This window comes from Dendrobates tinctorius, unplaced genomic scaffold, assembly GCF_039654945.1.
Source record: "Dendrobates tinctorius isolate UK_male_01 unplaced genomic scaffold, ASM3965494v1 ptg000048l, whole genome shotgun sequence".
NCBI classification, from domain to species: domain Eukaryota; kingdom Metazoa; phylum Chordata; class Amphibia; order Anura; family Dendrobatidae; genus Dendrobates; species Dendrobates tinctorius.
In genome coordinates, this window is record NW_027361716.1 from 20,878,578 (window position 1) to 20,897,500 (window position 18,923).

Consider the following 18,923-nt stretch of genomic DNA (forward strand, 5'->3'; position numbering starts at 1 on the left):
CCCGGGGAAGGGATTAAAGGGCCCGTGGTTGGTTTTGGACATTGGCCAGGTTAGTTAATAGGTGCCTCTGAGCTGGTGCATAGCGGCTAGAGGTAAGACACGACCTGGCGCCAAGGTGGGTTTATTAAACCTATGTTTTATAGTTTTTTTTGGGGCTTCGAGGACCACCCCTTCTGGGAGGTTGTTGTTTTAAATTGTTTTGTTAGTAAATGTTATTAAAAGGCTGCTGTGGCCAATCAATCCAATATAAGCGTGGTGTGATTATTCGGTAGTTTATAAGGTAAGAATGAGGAGGGGAATAAGAGAAGGGGGGTTAAAATCGAAGCTCCCATGAATGCCACGTACCCCTGTCCGGCACAGGCTGTGAGGGGACACTATACCAATCACATTGGGGAGGATAACAATTCTCAGGCACTTTGTTATCTTTAACTCAATGGGGAAGACTTTTGAAACCGTCAGATAATAAACAAGATTCAGTCCTTTGCTGCCCATGGCAACCATTCACCGCCCAGCCTTCCTTGCTATAGTGCTCTGTGACTATGAGCGCTGCCCGGTGCCCGGCGGCTCTTCTGTCAGTGTCACACATCTCACTCACTATTCATGGAAACAATGACTGCCCTCTAAATTACGGCAATGGATCCGACATGCCGTCAAAGGGTTAAAAACCTATGACGTCACAGATGTAAACAACCGCTCATGGGTTGCCATGGCGACCTTCTGCGTTGCGGACGCCAGGTGGCGTTTCTTTGGTCGGATGAGTTCGGTAATCGGCTGTTGCTGCCTGTTTCCCCCAGGCTGCCGAGGAGCGACATGTTAGGAGGGGAGCGGGCGGCGGCGGCTGTGTGTGCGCGGCGTGACCGAGAGAGACGAGGAGCCCGCGCTTACAGGACTAGTATGGGCTGTCAGTGAGGGGAGAGAAGCCACAGCACGGGCCCCCGAAGCCACCACGGGGCTGCCGAGAACGACAGTGACGGAGCTCTGGGCCGGGACAAGATGGCAGCAGCGGCCGCAGCGAGCTGAGCATGCAGAGGGGCCCCGCTCACTACCTGACATGTCCGGCACAGCCCTGCACGCTGCACCTCCTCCTGCTCTATGAAGGTGAGGGGAATGGGCGCCGCCATGGGGGTCGGGGACCCTGACAGAGCGCGGAGACTGCAGGGGAGCTGCTATACAGGAGATCTCCGGGTCTGGGAGCTGACAGAAAGCGATGCAGCCCCCCCACCTCCCCTGTGCCGGCGGAGCAGCCCCCCCCCACCTCCCCCGTGCCGGCGGAGCAGCCCCCCCCCCCACCTCCCCTGTGCCGGCGGAGCAGCCCCCCCCCACCTCCCCTGTGCCGGCGGAGCAGCCCCCCCCCACCTCCCCTGTGCCGGCGGAGCAGCCCCCCCCCACCTCCCCTGTGCCGGCGGAGCAGCCCCCCCCACCTCCCCTGTGCCGGCGGAGCAGCCCCCCCCACCTCCCCTGTGCCGGCGGAGCAGCCCCCCCCACCTCCCCTGTGCCGGCGGAGCAACCCCCCCCCCACCTCCCCTGTGCCGGCGGAGCAGCCCCCCCCACCTCCCCTGTGCCGGCGGAGCAACCCCCCCCACCTCCCCTGTGCCGGCGGAGCAGCCCCCCCACCTCCCCTGTGCCGGCGGAGCAACCCCCCCCCCCACCTCCCCTGTGCCGGCGGAGCAACCCCCCACCTCCCCTGTGCCGGCGGAGCAACCCCCCCCCCCCACCTCCCCTGTGCCGGCGGAGCAACCCCCCCCCCCCACCTCCCCCGTGCCGGCGGAGCAACCCCCCCCCCACCTCCCCCGTGCCGGCGGAGCAGCCCCCCCCCACCTCCCCCGTGCCGGCGGAGCAGCCCCTCCCTCCACCTACCCCGTGCCGGCGGAGCAGCCCCTCCCTCCACCTACCCTGTGCCGGCGGAGCAGCCCCTCCCTCCACCTACCCTGTGCCGGCGGAGCAGCCCCTCCCTCCACCTACCCTGTGCCGGCGGAGCAGCCCCTCCCTCCACCTACCCTGTGCCGGCGGAGCAGCCCCTCCCTCCACCTACCCTGTGCCGGCGGAGCAGCCCCCCCTCCCCCCTGCCGGCGGAGCAGCCCCCCCCCTCCACCTACCCTGTGCCGGCGGAGCAGCCCCCCCCACCTTCCCTGTGCCGGCGGAGCAGCCACCCCCACCTTCCCTGTGCCGGCGGAGCAACCCCCCCATCTCCCCTGTGGTGGCGGAGAAGCCCCCTCCACCTACCCTGTCCCGGCGGAGCAGCCCCCCCAACCTTCCCTGTTATACGGAGCAGCCCCCCCCATCTCCCCTGTGCCGGCAGGGCACCCCCCCCCCTCCCCCCATCTCCCCTGTGCCGGCGGAGCAGCCCCCCCCACCTTCCCTGTTATACGGAATAGCCCCCCCCCCACCTCCCCTGTGGTTGCAGTTTGTCACTGTGACCCATCTGCCCCTAATTTGCATTTCTTGAATTGTTACAAAAATATTCAGGATTGAGAGCCCTCAGTGGTTGATACCTTTTAATGGCTAACTGAAAAGATGGTAACACATTGCACGCTTTCGAGACTACTCAGGTCTCTTCATCAGGCTAGACTAATACAAAATCTGAAGTCACATATTTAAAGGTATCAACTACTGAGGACTCTCAATCCTGAATATTTTTCTATCCACTGGCTAACACGGTACAAAGATATACATCTTTCCTGTATTGAATTGTTACAAGAATTCTAGGAGATGCGGGGGGTGAGGGGCTGCAGAAATCGGTGCTGAGAAGGGGAAGAGGCAACTTTTTCAAAAGAGCAAGTACTAACATCGACAGGTAGTGATCTAGGGGGTCTGGTGACAGAATCATTTAGGCCGGGTGCACACAATCTAGAAGTAGCAGGCCTCTGGACGCAGTGTATGTTCGCTGTGTTGAAATCTCTGCCGTCTATTGAACGCAGGTGAATCCACATGTGATCACTGAACCGTGTGCGTTTACTGCGTCCAATACATTGTATGGGTGGGATTTATCTTGTGGAGACTCGCGTTTCCACTAGAGAAATTGACATGCTGTGGGTGGGTGTGGGCGCAGAGTGGATATGGGATTTCTTGAAATCCCATCCACTGTGCTGTAACATCTCGATGCTGTATAAGCCCGCAGCCACTCCGGATCGTGTGCACATGCCCTTAGTGTTGTCTTTTACGTGGGCCATGGTGGTCCCCTCTGCGTGAAAGTGTTCATGTACCAACAGATTTGGAATTTGAGGGTTGGTCTGAGAATTGGGGATAAGGAAAGGCTGGGAGGTAACGTGTTCTGCACATTAAATAATGGCGATCTGTATGTGGAGCGGAGTTCTGTGTTGTGGACCCAGTAATGTGTGTGATATCTACAAGGGACATCAAGTCTTTGACCACAGATTGTGACCACCATGTGATATATAATATTTTTTTTTAGATACGGTACTTGTGTTTTCTGTAGGAAATGCCCGGCTTGGGAAGTATGCTCCTACTCCCCATGATGCCCGGTGATCTCCTGGATAACAATACTTGGTGGGAATGTGGTGACTTTTTGCTTGAGAACACGAAATACGATTGCTGAGCCGCTATCTGGGCTGGTCCCGAGCGCCTGTTTCATGGCAGCTAGTCCCGGGATCTAGAGACCATTGATGCTGATAATTCAGGTCATTAGATCCCACAGTGCAGACATGCCCCTTCTTACTCCGGTAACACCGGCCTTACAGAGTAGAGGACTGTGCAACTTTTCATAGCTCTTTCAAGGTAAATTGGCTGTGTAGTAATTGATGCCCTACTTCCCAGGGAACATAATATTTGCATTTCACAGCACGCCCCTTCTGTTTCTTGCGAAAAATTAGAATGGATTCCTGTGGACGTCTGAAAGTCCCACTTTCTTGGGGATCAGTTCATGTTCTTTAGCTAGAAATAGGCGCTTCAAACATGGCCCATAAGAAGTTGTTCAGACCTGCATGTATTCTGTCTGTGTGGTTACTGGCACATTGACCCAGTAATAAGCTGTGGGCCAGTGCACACGAGCAACGGTCCTTGTGAAAAAACAAACTCTTATGCAGAAGTCTGGTATGTTTTATGACCAGGCCTAGCAGGTAGTAATGGTAGTCCGCTTGTTGGCGAGCTATTATAGGGAGCCAGTCACAGTTATGTGCAGATGGGAATTTTCCAAGTTTTAGTATGACCATGTGAACCCAGCTTGAAACATTATCTCCATAGCGGTGACAAGCCCCCCCCCCGCTGGATATCACTGATCATGTTCAAATGTCCTGGGCCTTTTTTTTCACGTCGACGTCCCGCTGGCCAGCGCGCATCGCTGTGTTTAACGCCAACGAGTGACCTCGTTGGTAACGCAGAACACAGGGACGCAGGCGGGAATCGTCAGAAAAGCTGCTGTGTGACAAGGTACCAGCGACCACCGAGGTCGTTATACGGATCGTCGTCGGATTGCTGCGTCGTTGAAGAGATCTGCCTGTTTGACAGCTTACTAGCGACCATGTAGTGACGCACCAGCGATCCTTACCAGGTCGTATCGTTGTCGGGATCGCTGGTGCGTCGCTATGTGAAAAAGGACCCTAAGAACAGGTATTCCAGGAAAATCCCTGCCCCCATGATCACTACTTTATCACTTAACTCTAAGGCCGGGATCACACATGTGAGGAATACAGCTGAGTCTTGCATGTTAATACCTGGCACTGCCGTCGGCACTCGGAGCGGAGCGTGCAGCCGCATAGCAATACATGGAGCCGCACGCTCCGCTCCCGAGTACCGGCGGCAGTGCCAGGTATTAACATGCGAGACTTGGCTGTATTCCTCGCATGTGTGATCCCGGCCTAATTTTGAGAATTTCGAGAAACGTTTGCAAACTTGTGTGATTAATAAGTGCTACTACTTTTATAAGTTACCAAATTTGGGACCCCTGCTCCTTTTAAGTGTCTGTTAAAAAAACTGATATACTTTTGTACTGAAATGAATTTATCCAAGCCAGGTGTGATTAAAGTGTTGTAGTGTGGCTGCTCATCTCTGCGCCCCTAGTTATGGATTACTAGGTTTATTCATCTGGTTGTGATGATGGTGCATATATTCCATGCACATCACTGGAGCTGTGTCAACATGTTGTGACCGGGTGCGCTCACGGAGGGTGGGGACGAAGAGGGCGTGAATGAGGTGTCAGCACACGACTGCTGAGCCCATCACATTCCTCAAACTTCCAGGGGCTCTATTCAGATTCACTAGCCCACAGAAGATAGCAGTCCGAGGCGCTGCCCCATATAGACATGCCATCATCAGTTTTTCTGCTTCCTTTTCCTACGGCCCTCCCCCATGACATCCTGTTACTCTTCACTTTGTATATCCCCTTTGTCATTGTGAGTTCTCGCTCTTCCTCCTTCATCTAAACACATCCCATAGCTTTTCGTGTTGCATAGAAAACAGCAAGTCCTGAGATATTTTTGGATGTGTGTAAAGCTTTTATTAGCCTTTTCCCTTTTGTTTGCATCTTGCACACAGATTTATCCTCTATACCTCACATGCGTAAAGTCAATCTTATTTCAAGCGCTTGTATTATACTTCACAAGATCAGAAGAGAGGATCTCACAGACGACAAAAGGTTTTCCAGCTTGTACGTTGGTTGATTCCCTTTTGGGACATGGGAGGTTGTGAGAGGGTTAATGGCAGAAAAAAAAGCTGTAAATTCCCATTTTGGACAGTAGGATGTGGTAAATCAACAATTGTGAAATATGATGCTTTTTTTCTATTTTTGGACTTCAGTCTGTAGAAGGTTTACTGCTAAAATATAATATTTAGCATTTCAGTTATTTATTATTAGACTATACATGTGTGTGTTATACTTGTGTGTGTATACACATGCTTAGGTGGTATACTTATATTTATGAAGAAAAGTTAGCAAGAAAGGGATTGTGGGCACATACCCTTTAGGGCTGGAGATACATATGTGGTTATTGGTGCAGTTTATGTTGCATTTTTTTAATGTCCTTTCTTGAGCCAAAGCCACAAATAGAGCCAGCGTCCTACGTACATCTAGGCCTTCTAGATTTTCCTTTCTGTTTCCTTGTGAATACACTCCTGGTTTTAGCTTATAAAAAAAAAAACTGCATGTATGCTTCTACATGTTTAGTTTGCAAAAGAGAAGACTGAGAGGAGACTTAATAGCTGTCTACAAATATCTCAAGGGCTGTCACATTGTAGAAGGATCATCTTTATTCTCATTTCCACAAGGAAAGACTAGAAGCAATGGGATTAAACTGAATGGGAATAGACACAGATTAGATATTAGAAATTTTTTTTTGACAGAGTGATCAATGAGTGGAACAGGCTGCCACGAGAAGTGGTGAGTTCTCCTTCAATGGAAGTCTTCAAACAGAGGCTGGACAGACATCTGACTGGGATGATTTAGCGAATCCTGCTTTGAGCAGGGGGTTGGACCAGATGGCCCAGGAGGTCCTATCCAACTCTACCATTCTATGATTCTATGTCAGTTATTGAAATTATCGACCCTAGGTAATTTATGTAAGACCTGGATTTCCTCCTTTTTTGTTGTCCCTATGCCCAAACAGGGTTTAGCACCGTGCGTTCTGGGCATTCGCCGGTTTCTGACCCGGAACCGTAGGGTATGTATGTGTAATACATACTTGCGACCAGTGGCCGTGGCTTCTCTTCCATACACATGTATGGAGCGAGGCAGCGCACTCTTGTTGGCCACGCACATTGGCCGGCCGCTTCACTAGACGGGGCATGGCCTCACTCAAAAGCAGTGTTTGGAGCGGGGCTGCACCCACTAGGTCAGGTTCTGGCCGGACAACCCCCTTATAAGCGCTATAGATAAACACTTGTAAGTACTGCAGTTCTTGCCTACAGAAATCGCCACCGCAAATAAAACATTTGTCGATGACTGGTAACCTAGGCAGTAAACAATAAAATTAAAAATGTTTTTGTTCTTGAGAATTTAAAGGATTATGGAATTTAAAGGATTTTTAATAACACGTAAATAAGAAAACAAAAATGCTTGTTTTTACAAACTGTCAGTAACTTTACCCATTAATAATAATGAGAAAACACCTTTTTAGGGTATGTGCACACAACTTTTGGGTGCCAGCACACTTGCATCGAAAGCAGAAGACACTTCAGGAAAATGCTAGTGGTGTTTTTCCTGAAGCATCTCCTTTTGCGTCGTCTTCGTTGTTTCTGCATTAACCTTGCCACCATCATCTTTTTCTTTTTAAATTTTATATTTAAGATGGTGGCTGCTTCCAAGCGAATGTCATGTGAAGAATCGTCAGGTCAATTCTGTTAACTGTTTTGTGACTTTCAAAGCCCGAAGTGGTTAAAAATCGTGACAAAAGATGGAACATACAGTTGTGTGAAAAAGTGTTTGATCCATTCCTGATTTCCTATTTTTTTGCATGTTTGTCACTGATAATATTAAGGCCTTTATTATTAAGAGAAAAAGAAATCCAAACCTACTGGGCCGTGTGTGAAAAAGTGATTGCTCTCCCCCACTTTAAGCAAATTAACTGGTTTATCACATTTTTGGGAACAGAGTTCAAATTCCATAGCCAAACTCAGACCTGATTACTGCCATACCTGTTCTAAATCAAGAAATCCCTTTAATAGAACCTGCCTGACAGTGAAATAGACAAAAAAAAATCCTCAAAAGTTAGACATCATGCCGCAATGCAAAGAAATTCATGAACAAATGAGAAGCAAAATAATTGAGATATATCAGTCTGAAAAAGGTTATGAAGCCATTTCTAAAGCTTTAGGACTTCATCGAACCACAGTGAGAGCCATTATCCACAAATGGCAAGAGCATGGAACTATCAGTGAACCTTTCCAGGAGTGACAGCCTGACGAAAATTACCTCAAGAGCACAGCGATGACTCATCCAAGAGGTCACAAAAGATCCCACAACAAAACCCAAATAACTGCAGGCCTCACTTGCTTCAGTTAAGGTCAGTGTTCATGACTTCACCATGAGAAAGAGACTGGGCAAAAATGGCCTGCATGGCCAAGACGAAAACCACTGCTGAGCAGTAAGAACATAAAGGCTTGTTTCTATTTTGCCAGAAAACATTAGGGAAACAACATTGATGATCCCCAAGACTTTTGGCAGAATACTCTGTGGACTAACGAGACAAAAGTTGAACTCTTTGGAAGTTGTATGTCCCATTACATCTGGCGTGGTGTAAAAGCAACACAGCATTTGATGATCTGGGGCTGGTTTGCTTCTTCAGCACCTGGAAGACTTGCTGTGGTAAATGGAACCATGAATTCTGGTGTCTACCAGAAAATCCTGAAGGAGAATGTCCGGCCATCTGTTCGTGACCTAAAGCTGAAGCGCACTTGGGCTATGCAGCAGGGCAATGATCCACAACACACAAGGAAGCCCACTTCTGAATGGCTTCAGAGAAAATTAAGACTTTGGAGTGGCCTAGTTAAAGTCCTGACCTTAATCTGATTGAGTTGATATGGAATATCCTTAAAAAGGCTTTTCATGCTCGGAAACCCTCCAATGTGGCTGAATTACAACAATACTGAATAGATGAGTGGGCCAAAATTCCTCCAGAGCGTTGTAAAAGACTCATTGCCAGTTATCGCAAACTCTTGATTGCAGTTGTTGCTGCTAAGTAGAAAACACCGTGTGCACTACTGTAGTGGTGCCAAGTTAGGTTCCCAAACCATATATGATAAAATGAAAGCCTGGACTCAACTTAATGCTTGGCGAGGCAGTTTATTGTAGTACCAGAAAACGTTTCGGTCAATATAGACCTTCATCAGTTACATGCTAGTATGTTTGAAAGTAGCTTGAAGGAGGGCGCTTTCTATGTTACTCACTGATAACGCCAGTAATCAAATGGTCAGAAAGCTGCTGTAACGCAGGATAATCTTAATAGTTGAAAATATCAGCGCTGCCTGGTCCTCCTGGACGTGTGTAAACACCACTTGCTGCTAAGGCTGGAGTCACACATAGCGACTCAACAGCAATCCTGACAATGATATCCATGGGTCAGGATCACTGGGGAATCGCTATGTGATCGCTGGTGAGCTGTCAGACAGCTTCACCAGCGATCAGCACAGCGACGCCCAGCGTCGCTGTGCACGTTAGTTACCAGCGCGCTGATGCAGGAAGCTGGTAACTAATGTACACATCGGGTATCCAAGGGACGTGCGTCCCTAGATACCCGATGTGTACGTTAGTTACCAGCTCCCTCCATCAGCGCGCTGGTAACTAACGTACACATTGGGTATCTAAGGGACGCACGTCCCTTGGATATCCGATGTGTACATTAGTTACCAGCAGGTCGCTGTTCTCCCGCCTGTCACGCATCGATGCGTGGTGGCCAGCGGGAGACCAGCGACCAAAAAAAGTCCTGACCTTTCCTGCAGCGATCAGCGATACCAGCAGGGGGGCTGATCACTGTCACACACAGCGATCTCGCTGGTGAGATCGCTGTTGTGTCACAAAAATTGTGACTCGGCAGCGATCTCGCTATGTGTGATGGGGCCTTATGGACGGCCCAACCAGTTATTAGGTTTAAGGGGCAATCACTTTTTCACACAGGGCCCAGGAGTTTTGGATTTCCTTTTCCATTATTAATAAAGACCTTCATTTAAAAATTGCATTTTGTGTTTATTTGTGTTTTCTTTGTCTAATATTTACATTTGTTTTGTGATCTGAAACATTTAAGTGTGACAAACATGCAAAAGAATAGGAAATCAGGAAGGGGCAAACACTTTTCCACACAATTGTGAAAAGTCACTTTAACATTGCTGTGCATATGTTCGTTTTTTGGCAGTTTTCTAGCACTTTTTCAGGCCGGTCCCAGGAGGAATCTGTCTGAAAAAGACGTGTGTACATATCCTAAATGTGAGTTGTGAATCTTACTGTGGGTACAGAAAGTATTCAGACCCCTTTAAATTTTTCACTTTTTGTTTCATTGCAGCCATTTGGTAAATTCAAAGAAGTTCATTTTTTTCTCATTAATGTACACTCTGCACCTCATCTTGACTGAAAAAAAAAAAACAAATGTAGAATTTTTTGCTAATTTATTAAAAAAGAAAAACTGAAATATCACATGGTCGCTCAGCATTGAGTAGAAGTACCCTTTTGAGCTAGTACAGCCATGACTCATCTTGGGAATGATGCAGCAAGTTTTTCACACATGGATTTGGGGATCCACAACCATTCCTTCCTTGCAGATCCTCGCCAGTTCCTTCAGGTTGGATGGTGAACGTTGGTGGACAGCCATTTTCAGGTCTCTCCAGAGATGCTCAATTGGGTTTAGGTTGGGGCTCTGGCTGGGCCAGTCAAGAATGGTCGCAGAGTTGTTCTGAAGCCACTCCTTTGTTATTTTAGCTGTGTGCTTAGGGTCTTTGTCTTGTTGGAAGGTGAACCTTGGCCAAGTCTGAGGTCCAGAGCACTCTGGAAGAGGTTTTCATCCAGGACATCTCTGTACTTGGCCGCATTCATGTTTCCTTCAATTGCAACCAGTCGTCCTGTCCCTGCAGCTGAAAAACATTCCCATAGCATGATGCTGCCACCATCATGTTTCACTGTTGGGAATGTATTGGGCAGGTGATGAGCAGTACCTGGTTTTCTGCACACATGCCGCTAAGAATTATCACCAAAAAGGTCTATCTTCATCTCATCAGACCAGAGAATCTTATTTCTCATAGTCTGGGAGTCCTTTTTGTTTTTTAGCAAACTCTGTGCGGGCTTTCATATGTCTTGCACTGAGGAGAGGTTTCCGTTAATCCACTCTGCCATAAAGACCCGACTGGTGGAGGGATGCAGTGATAGTTGACTTTGTGGAACTTTCTCCCATCTCCCTACTGCATTTGTGGAGCTCAGCCACAGTTATCTTGGGGTTCTTCTTTACCTCTCTAACCAAGGCTCTTCTCCCACGTTTTGCCAGTTTGGCTGGATGGCCAGATCTAGGAAGACTTCTGGTGGTCCCAAACTTCTAACATTTAAGGATTATGGAGGCCACTGTGCTCTTAGGAACCTTAAGTACTTCTGAAATTCTTTTGTAACCTTGGCCAGATCTGTGCCTTGCCACAATTCTGTCTCTGAGCTCCTTGGCCAGTTCCGTTGACCTCATGATTCTCATTTGGTCTATCGTGCACTGTGAGCTGTGAGGTCTTATATAGACAGGTGTGCGCCTTTACAAAACAAGTCCTATCAGTTTAATTAAAAAACTCCAATGAAGGAGTAGATCCATCTCAAGGAGGATCACAAGGAAATGGACAGCATGTGACTTAAATATGAGTGTCTGAGCAAAGGGTCTGAATACTTATGACCATGTGATATTTTCAGTTTTTCTTTTTTAATACATTTGCAAAAATTTCTACATTAGTTTTTTCAGTCAGCATGGGGTGTAGAATGTACAGTGAGGAAAAAATGAACTTTCTTGAATTTACCAAATGGCTGCAATGAAACAAAGAGCGAAAAATTTTAAAGGGGTCTGAATACTTTCCGTACCCACTGAACATATCCTCTAGCTACCAAGAAAGTCATGTCAGCACAGCTACATTGTATGTGGATGAAACCTACTTGTTTTGATGTTGCAGAGCTGAGAAAACTTGTCAGACTGTAGACAACTGTGCAAGGAGTCAGCAGCACTTGCAGTCAGTGAAAGGTGAGGTGTTGAAGGCTGTAATCCTGACCCAACTCTGCCTAGTCTCTGCTGCCAAATGGAATGTGCAGCTACAAAGAGGAGGATATTGTGAAAGAAGCTTGGGAGTGGCGGAGCTCTGAATTACTGGCTTAATTACACTTACAGTGTGCATTGTTTGGGTTGGTGTCAGTGCATGTACACGCAGGGGAAAAGTGGGGAATGCAGCGTTTACTGTCTGTGGAAAGAAAATGTATACTTCCTGAGAAGTTTAATAAACAAGAGCCTGCTAATTAGACAGACGGGAGGCCGAAAACTCAGTGCATTTTTTTAATACATCACATTATGTCCTTTTAAACCCTTCATAACTGGAGCTTTTTTCAGTTTTGCGTTTTTGTTTTTCTCTCCACTTCTTTCCAGAGCCATAACTTTATTTTTCCATCAATATGGCCATGTGAGGGCTTATTTTTTGCAGGACGAGTTGTACTTTTGAACGACATCATTTTTACCATGTTGGGTACTCGAAAACGGGGAAAAAAAAATTCCAAGTGTGTTGAAATTGCAAAAAAAAGTGAAATCCCACACTTGTTTTTGGTTTAGCATTTTTGCTAGGTTCACTCTATGGTAAAGCTGACCTGCCATTATGATTCTCAAGGTTATTACGAGTTCATAGACACCAAACATATCTAGGTTATTTTTTATCTGTGGTGAAAAAAAAATTCCAAAGTTTGCTAAAAAAAATAAAAAATTAAAAAAAATTGCACAATTTTCCGATACCCATAAAACGTCTCAATTTTTCGTGATCTCGAGTTGGGTGAGGGCCTATTTTTTGCGTGCCGGGCTGACGTTTTTAATGATAGCATTTTTGTGCAGATACGTTCTTTTAATCGCCCGTTATTGCATTTTAATGCAACGTCACGGCGACCAAAAAAAACGTAATTCTGGCGTTTCGATTTTTTTTTCAGTACGCCGTGTAGCAATCAGGTTAACCCCTTCACGACCTTTGACGCCACATAGGCATCATGAAAAGTCGTGCCAAAACAACCCATGACGCCTATGTGGCGTCATGACTTTAAAGCCCCCCTGCGGGTCGGATGACCGGGGTCACTGAAAGGTCACCTGACCCGCAGACACAGGGGGCTTTGTTCTTCACCACAGGGGGCGTGGCTTCGCCCCCACGTGGCTACGATCGCTCTGATTGGCTGTTAAAAGTGTAACAAACAGCCAATCAGAGCGATAGTAATATTCCATCAATGAAAATTGATGAAATATTACAATCCAGCCATGGCCGATGCTGAAATAGCATCGGACATAGCTGGAGACACTAAGTTAACCCCCCCGCCGACTGACAGTGCCGATCGGGCGCCGCCACTGACTGCCGGCGGCGATCGGCCGCCGCTGTCACAATCTGCCCCCCTCCCCCTTCCCTCCGCTCCCCCCACCTTCCGATTTCCCCCCCCCACGATACTCACTAACCCCCCCTGGCCGTCCCGGTGTCCCGCCGTCCCGGTCTATGGGCGCCGCCATCTTGGAAAATGGCGGGCGCATGAGCAGTGCACCCGTGGGCATTTCCCGGCGGCAGATTCATTTTTTTTATTTTGATCACTGTGATAAACTCACAGTGATCAAAATAAAAAAAAAAGTAACTCACCGCCCCCCTTATCACCCCCCATAGGGACAAATAATAAAATATTTTTATTTTTCAATTAGGGTTAGAAATAGGGTTAGGGTTAGAAATAGGGCTAGGGTTAGGGGGGTGGGTTGGGGTTGGGATTAGGGTTAGGTTTGTGATTAGGGTTAGAGTTGGTATTAGGGTTAGGGGTGTGTTGGGGTTATGATTAGGGTTGGGATTAGGGTTAGGGTTGTATTGGGGTTAGGGTTGGAGATAGAATTGAGGGGTTTCCACTGTTTAGGCACATCAGGGGGTCTCCAAACACGACATGGCGCCACCATTTATTCCAGCCAATTTTGCGTTCAAAAAGTCGAACTGTGCTGCCTCCATTCCGAGCCCCGACGTGTGCCCAAACAGTGGTTTACCACCACATATGGGGTATCCGTGTACTCAGGAAAAATTGCATATGAACTTTGGGGGTCTAATTTCTCCTGTTACCCTTGGGAAAATTGAAAATTGGGGGCTAAAAAAATAATTTTTGTGGAGAAAAATTTTTTATTTTCACGGCTCTGCGTTATACACTTCTGTGAAGCACTTGGGGGTTCAACGTGCTCACCACACATATTAGTTCCTCGGGTGGTCTAGTTTCCAAAATGGGGTTATTTGTGGGGGGTTTCCACTGTTTCGGTACATCAGGGGCTCTGCAAACGTAACATGACGCCCGCAGACCATTCCACCAAGTCGACATTTCAAAACATCACTACTTCCCTTCCGAGCCCCAACATGTGCCCAAACAGTGGTCCCGCCCACTTATGGGGTACCAGCGTACTCAGGACAAACTGAACAACAACTTTTGGGGTACAATTTATCTTATTACCCTTGTGAAAATAAAAAATAGTGAGCTAAAAATCATTTTTTGAGGGAAAAAAATATTTTTTATTTTCACGGTTCTGCGTTATAAACTTCTGTGAAGCACTTGGGGGCTCAGAGTGCTCACCACACATCTAGTTAAGCTCCTTAGGGGGTCTAGTTTCCAAAATGGGGTCACTTGTGGGGGAACTCCAATGTTTAGGCACACAGGGCCTCTCCAAACACGACGTGTCTGCTAACGATTGGAGCTAATTTTCCATTCAAAAAGTCAAATGGCGCTCCTTCCCTTCCGGGCCCTGCCGTGCGCCCAAACAGTGGTTTATGACCACATATGAGGTATCGATGTACTCAGGAGAAATTGCCCAACAAATTTTATGATCCATTTTATCCTGTTGCCCATGTGAAAATGAAAAAACTGAGGCTAAAAGAAAATTTTTGTTGGAAAAATTAAACCGTCCATTTTTTTCCTTCCACGTTGCTTTAGTTCCTGTGAAGCACCTGAAGGGTTAATAATATTCTTGAATGTAGTTTTGAGTAGCTTGAGGGGTGCAGTTTTTAGAATGGTGCCACTTTTGGGTATTTTCTGTCATATAGACCCCTCAAAGTGACTTCAAATGTATGGTGGTCCCTAAAAAAAATGGTTTTGTAAATTTTGTTGTAAAAATGAGAAATCGCTGGTCAACTTTTAACCCTTAACTCCCTAACAAAAAAAATGTTGTTTCCAAAATTGTGCTGATGTAAAGTAGACATGTGGGAAATGTTATTTAGTAACTATTTTGTGTCACATACCTCTTGTTTAACAGAATAAAAATTCAAAATTTGAAAATTGCGAAATTTTCGCCAAATTTCCATTTTTTTCACAAATAAACGCAAAAATTATCGACCTAAATTTACCACTAACATGAAGCCCAATATGTCACGAAAAAACAATCTCAGAATCGCTAGGATCCGTTGAAGCGTTCCTGAGTTATTACCTCATAAAGGGACATTGGTCAGAATTGCAAAAAATGGCCAGGTCATTAAGGTCAAAATAGGCTGGGTCATGAAGGGGTTAATCCATTTTTTTTTTTTAATTTTTTTTATTTTTTTTTTAATTGGGCGATTCTGAACGCGGCGATACCTATTATGTGTATGTTTGTTTTTTTTATTGTTTTACTTTGAATGGGGTGAAAGGGGGGTGATTTAAACTTTTTTATATTTTATTACTTTTTTTATATTTTTAAAACTATTTTTCTTTAACTTTTGACATGCTTCAATAGTCTCCATGGGAGGCTAGAAGCTGCCACAACTTGATCGGCTCTGCTGCATAGAGGCAATGCTCAGATCACGTCTATGTAGCAGAATTGGTGCATTGCTATGAGCACCGACCACAGGGAGACCTCTGGTTGTTATGCCGACAAACTGATGACCCCTGATGACGTGACGGGTGTCAGTGGTATGCGTATTTCCGGCCTAATGACCTGAAGCGGGTGTTAAATGCCGCTGTCAGTTTGACAGCGGCATTTAACTAGTTAATAGGAGCGAGTGGATCGCGATTCCATCCACGCCTATTGTGGGCACATGTCAGCTGTTCAAAACAGCTGACATATTGTGTCACCGCCGGAGCCCTCATCAAAGCGGGGGTACTGCCATCAGACGTACTATCCCGTCCGATTGCAGTAAGGGGTTAAAGTACATTTACAAAAGTAGATATTTGGCAAACGAGTTTTCCTAGTAACACTGGTCCCAGTTATCCACCAGTATAAACATGTCAGTGGTCAGGAGCAAGGGGCTCGTTCGTTGGGTGAAAGGATTGTTTATACTGGCAAATATTTTTTTTTATTATCGTCAACATATTGTCCTGTCTAAACGGGATTATCTGCCAGTAACATGATACTGTATGGGTACAGAATAAAGATGGGCAGACACCTGGATGTTCAGGTTCTGCTGAACAGTTACAAAAAGTTCGGGTATCAGAACAGTACCCGAATCCCATTCACTTGAATGGGGAGCCCGAACATCCAGTGTTTGATGCATTGTAATGTGCATGACAGCGCGGCAAACACCGCTTCTGATCGGCGGGGAATTCATCCCCACCGGTCAGAGAGCTGCGATTCTCACGCTGTCAAACGACAGCGGGAGCCTTCAGCTGTGATAGGGGATATAAAGTCTACCTCCAGTCACTGGTGTCTGCTGATGGGACTACTGATCCCATCATCCGACACCTGCTGCCGCTAATTACAGTGAGAGCAGGAGCGGCGGATGGAAGTATTCATTAGCCGATCCAGCGCTGTAAATAATTAAAAACAAAAAAGTTGTGGGTTCCCCTTTATTTTTGCTAACCAGTCAGACAAAACTCACAGCTGGAGCCTGCAACCCTCAGCTGTCAGCTTCAGCAAGGATAGTGATCAAGAATAGAAGGGTCCCCACACTGTTTTTGTTTATTTTAATTATTTATATAAATAAATAAAAAGGTGTGCGGTCCCACCCCCCATTTTTGACAACCAGCTTTGCTAAGGCAGACAGCTGGAGGCTGGTATTCTCAGGCTGGTAAGTGGCCATGGTCATTGGCACCGCCCAGCCTAAAAATAGCTGCCCCCGAAAAAGCACATCTATTAGGTGCGCCAATTCTGGCACTTTGCCCGGCTCTTCCCACTTGCCCTGTAGCGGTGGCAAGTGGGGTTCATATTTGTGGGGTTGATGTCACCTTTGTATTGTCAGGTGACATCAAGCCCACGGCTTAGTTATGGAGAGGCGTCTATAAGAAACCTATCCATTACTAATCCTATAGTTGTATAGTAAATACACAGCCAGAATAAAGTAGTCTTATTTCTTATAAAGGAAACAAGTTTTCCATTTTTATTTAAACGCCTAATTCCACTGAATCCCTCGTTCTCCTGTAATAAAAGTAAAATTAAAAAAAAAACAATATACCATACCTGTCCCTTCTTCTGTCCCACGCCGTATTCCATGTCTGGGGGATAAACAGTTTTCAGCCTTAACGGTGCAAAGATGCGTACGTCCAGGCTGAAAACCACAGGTGACTGAGCTGCTGCGAGCACAGGTGACGTCATCGAGGTTACGTCCGGCCACTGAGGCTCCTTTCCCAGCTGGGCTGAACTGCCGTGACCTCGGTGACATCCCCGCTAGCACCGTGAGATAAACTGTTGCAGTCAATGGCATGGGGAACATTTAACAGGTGGGGGGAAGAATGAATTTAATGAAATTTCAACCAACTCTTGATGCAAACATAACACCATCTGTAAAATAAAAGTTGGTTGAAAAGAGGATGGCTTCTACAGATAGATAATTTTCCTTGAGACACATCAAAATCCACAATAGACTACCCCCAAAGGCGCAATCTGAAGGTTTTGCAATGGCCCTCAAAGTCCACTGATCTGAACATCATTGAAAATCTATGGCAAGACCTCAAAATAGAAGCATGCAAGACCACCTAGAAATATTATAGAGCTGGAAAAATTTTGGCTACAAAAAAGCGCTTGCAAGCTGTGAAACTTTCAAAAGGGGCTGCTACTAGGTACTAACAATGCAGAGTGCCCAAAGTTTTAAATGCCTCTGTACAGAGCTTAGATGGATTGGACTAGTCTGTTTTTAAACAGGTGCTGTCAGAGACCTAATGAAAAAGAGAAGAATTAGCTGGGTAGACGTGCAAAGTGTGCAATTTTAAGTACACAGTGCTATGTAATATGATGACTGCAATATATTAAGAGGATAAAAATTTTGGTGGGAGGAGGAGGGCTTCTTTAAATAGACGGCATCTGTCTCTTAACAGCTGTGGCCGGTGGTGAGCTGTGGCCGTCTTACAGGGATTGAATGGTGCAGCAGTCGAGCAGGTACACTGCCGCTTCATTCACACTAGGTAGAAAACTACCCAGTTTTGTCGAATAGTGGGGGCCTCAGCTGTTTGACCCCACACCTGTTTGGAGGCTTTTTGCTTTGAGTCTTGATTCTTTAATTTCCCAGTTTTAATCATTCTCTTTTGTAGTGAAGATCCTGGTTCTTGTAGTTCTGAAACTGTGTGTACATTTTAATTAGCCAGAGCAATGCTGGTGGGTGCACCTCTGATGTTGAGTCTATCTACACAGAATGGACACTCTTCCCATTGGTAAATTTGCACAGAAACGCTGTGTTGTGTAATGCATGGAAACAACTGATGTAATTTCTAACCTATTCTGTGGAAAACCACAATGCTGTATCTTAGTGATAACTGGTTGCATGCCTTCCGATAAGCAAGGTTCCTTGCTGAGTTTCATTGATCAGGTAATTTCCTACTTGGGATGTTGGTTCATGTATGGTTGATTTTTTTGAAGAACCTGAGCTGCTTTAGGTTTTCTATACGAGGGGCGATTGAAAAGTAATGATAATCAATAATAAACACAATGAATATGTAGAAAAATAAAAAATGTTTTGACTATAGTCTCCTAACAAGTCTATACATTTAGTCCATCTCTTTTCTAAACTTAGAATTCCCTTCGAAAATAATTCTTGATCTTGACCCTCAAGAAACTCCCCAACAGCGGTTATCACATCGCTATTGTCGTTAAATTTCTTGCCCCGGAGGTGTTCCTTGAGCCAAGGAAAGAGAAAGAAGTCACTGGGGGCTAGATCTGGCAAATAGGGGGTGTGTTCCACCAGTTCAAAGCCCGCTTCTTGAATGGTAGCCATGGCAACTGCAGCTTTGTGAGCCGGTGCGTTATCTTGGTGAAACAGCACTCCAGCCCGCAGTTTGCCGCGCCTTTTCTCCTTGATAGCCTCCCGCAATCTTCTTATTTGTTCTGCGTAGTAGGAGCCCGTAATAGTGGCTCCCTTCTCCAAATAGTCCACCA

The 18,923-nt window shown here is 46.5% G+C and overlaps 1 protein-coding gene across 1 annotated transcript in view; it reads left to right on the forward strand.

Moving 5' to 3' along the window:
* The first annotated feature begins 726 nt into the window (after nucleotides 1-726).
* HIPK3 (homeodomain interacting protein kinase 3) overlaps nucleotides 727-18,923 on the forward strand; it is a 184,342-nt gene continuing 166,145 nt past the window's right edge. The window contains exon 1 of the mRNA XM_073576340.1: nucleotides 727-1,098. Coding sequence (XP_073432441.1) covers nucleotides 1,023-1,098 — 76 coding nt within the window. The 5' untranslated portion in view covers nucleotides 727-1,022. The remainder of the gene's footprint in view (nucleotides 1,099-18,923) is intronic.